Here is a 1,007-nt window from a genome sequence, read left to right as displayed (position 1 = left end):
TCAGCAACGGAGACAAAGATTTTGAGTCTTCAGCTGTCTGTTTATTGCGCGTTTAAATCATGATACAAGGATACTTATCAATTAATATTACACATTCGGTTTCATGTCCCAAACGATTTATCATTTCTAAGGAAAATAGTAGCAATTACTTCGACATTCCGTTCACCATTGTCTACACAGCCCAACAAAGCATGTCAGTGTTGCATCACAATTACGAACATATACTGTAAAACGTGCGCCGGAAGTGACATGTAAAACAACCAAATTAAAATCGTTTGTCACATTAATATAAGGAAGGACAAAGAACTAATATTTTCCTAGTTTTATTTCGAGGTGATGATGTTAATAGAGACACAGCTTTCATAATTATTTCATTATCATTTCGATATGAACAAAGTGGTTTAAGAATGAACATCGAGACAAAACATTCACAGACACAAACGCGAGCGCGCACAATTTTCCTATTATTACATGTGTAGTAGTCGAAAATGCATTCATTTTACCCAAACATCATCCAGAGTAAACCTATAACTCTACTTTCTCAAACACTGTGATTTCCTTTTTCCAGACTTTACACGGCTGGGAGAGTGAAGACACGATGTTTTGCACGATGGGCTGTGTCTATGCGGCGCAGTCTTACATACGGCAGATTGAAGGTAAAAACGCTTGCTTTTGTATTGATAAAGAGACTTATCTCTTCCCCTCGTAATATTATTGTTATGGTATTAGTCAGGTCATAGCATTATATTAATTATATTACATTATAATTATGTTATATCTGTTAACTTATTGTCATTATTGTTGTATTTAAGTTAATGTCATCATCACTGTAGTACCAACTTATTATCATCATTATTTATTCATTAACATAGTATCGTAATCATTATGCTTATTATCCTACTTTTATTTTGTTTAATTATCTACTCCTTTCCATTTGATTATTCACATCATTTTAACAAAGCAAGGCTTATGCAGCAGTTGTTGTACAGTTAATAGTTGATAAAGTG

The 1,007-nt window shown here is 33.3% G+C and overlaps 1 protein-coding gene across 1 annotated transcript in view; it reads left to right on the top strand.

Annotated features, from left to right (window-relative positions):
- The window catches only part of LOC119594304 (proto-oncogene tyrosine-protein kinase ROS-like), a gene marked incomplete in the record, with an annotated part of 29,713 nt that overhangs the window by 7,828 nt on the left and 20,878 nt on the right, over nt 1-1,007 (top strand). The window contains 1 exon segment of the mRNA XM_037943363.1: nt 569-656. Within this exon segment, the coding sequence (XP_037799291.1) occupies nt 569-656 (88 nt within the window).

Source organism: Penaeus monodon, chromosome 33 (assembly GCF_015228065.2).
Source record: "Penaeus monodon isolate SGIC_2016 chromosome 33, NSTDA_Pmon_1, whole genome shotgun sequence".
In the NCBI taxonomy this organism is placed as follows: Eukaryota; Metazoa; Arthropoda; class Malacostraca; order Decapoda; family Penaeidae; genus Penaeus; species Penaeus monodon.
This window is presented reverse-complemented; position numbering and strand designations above follow the sequence as displayed.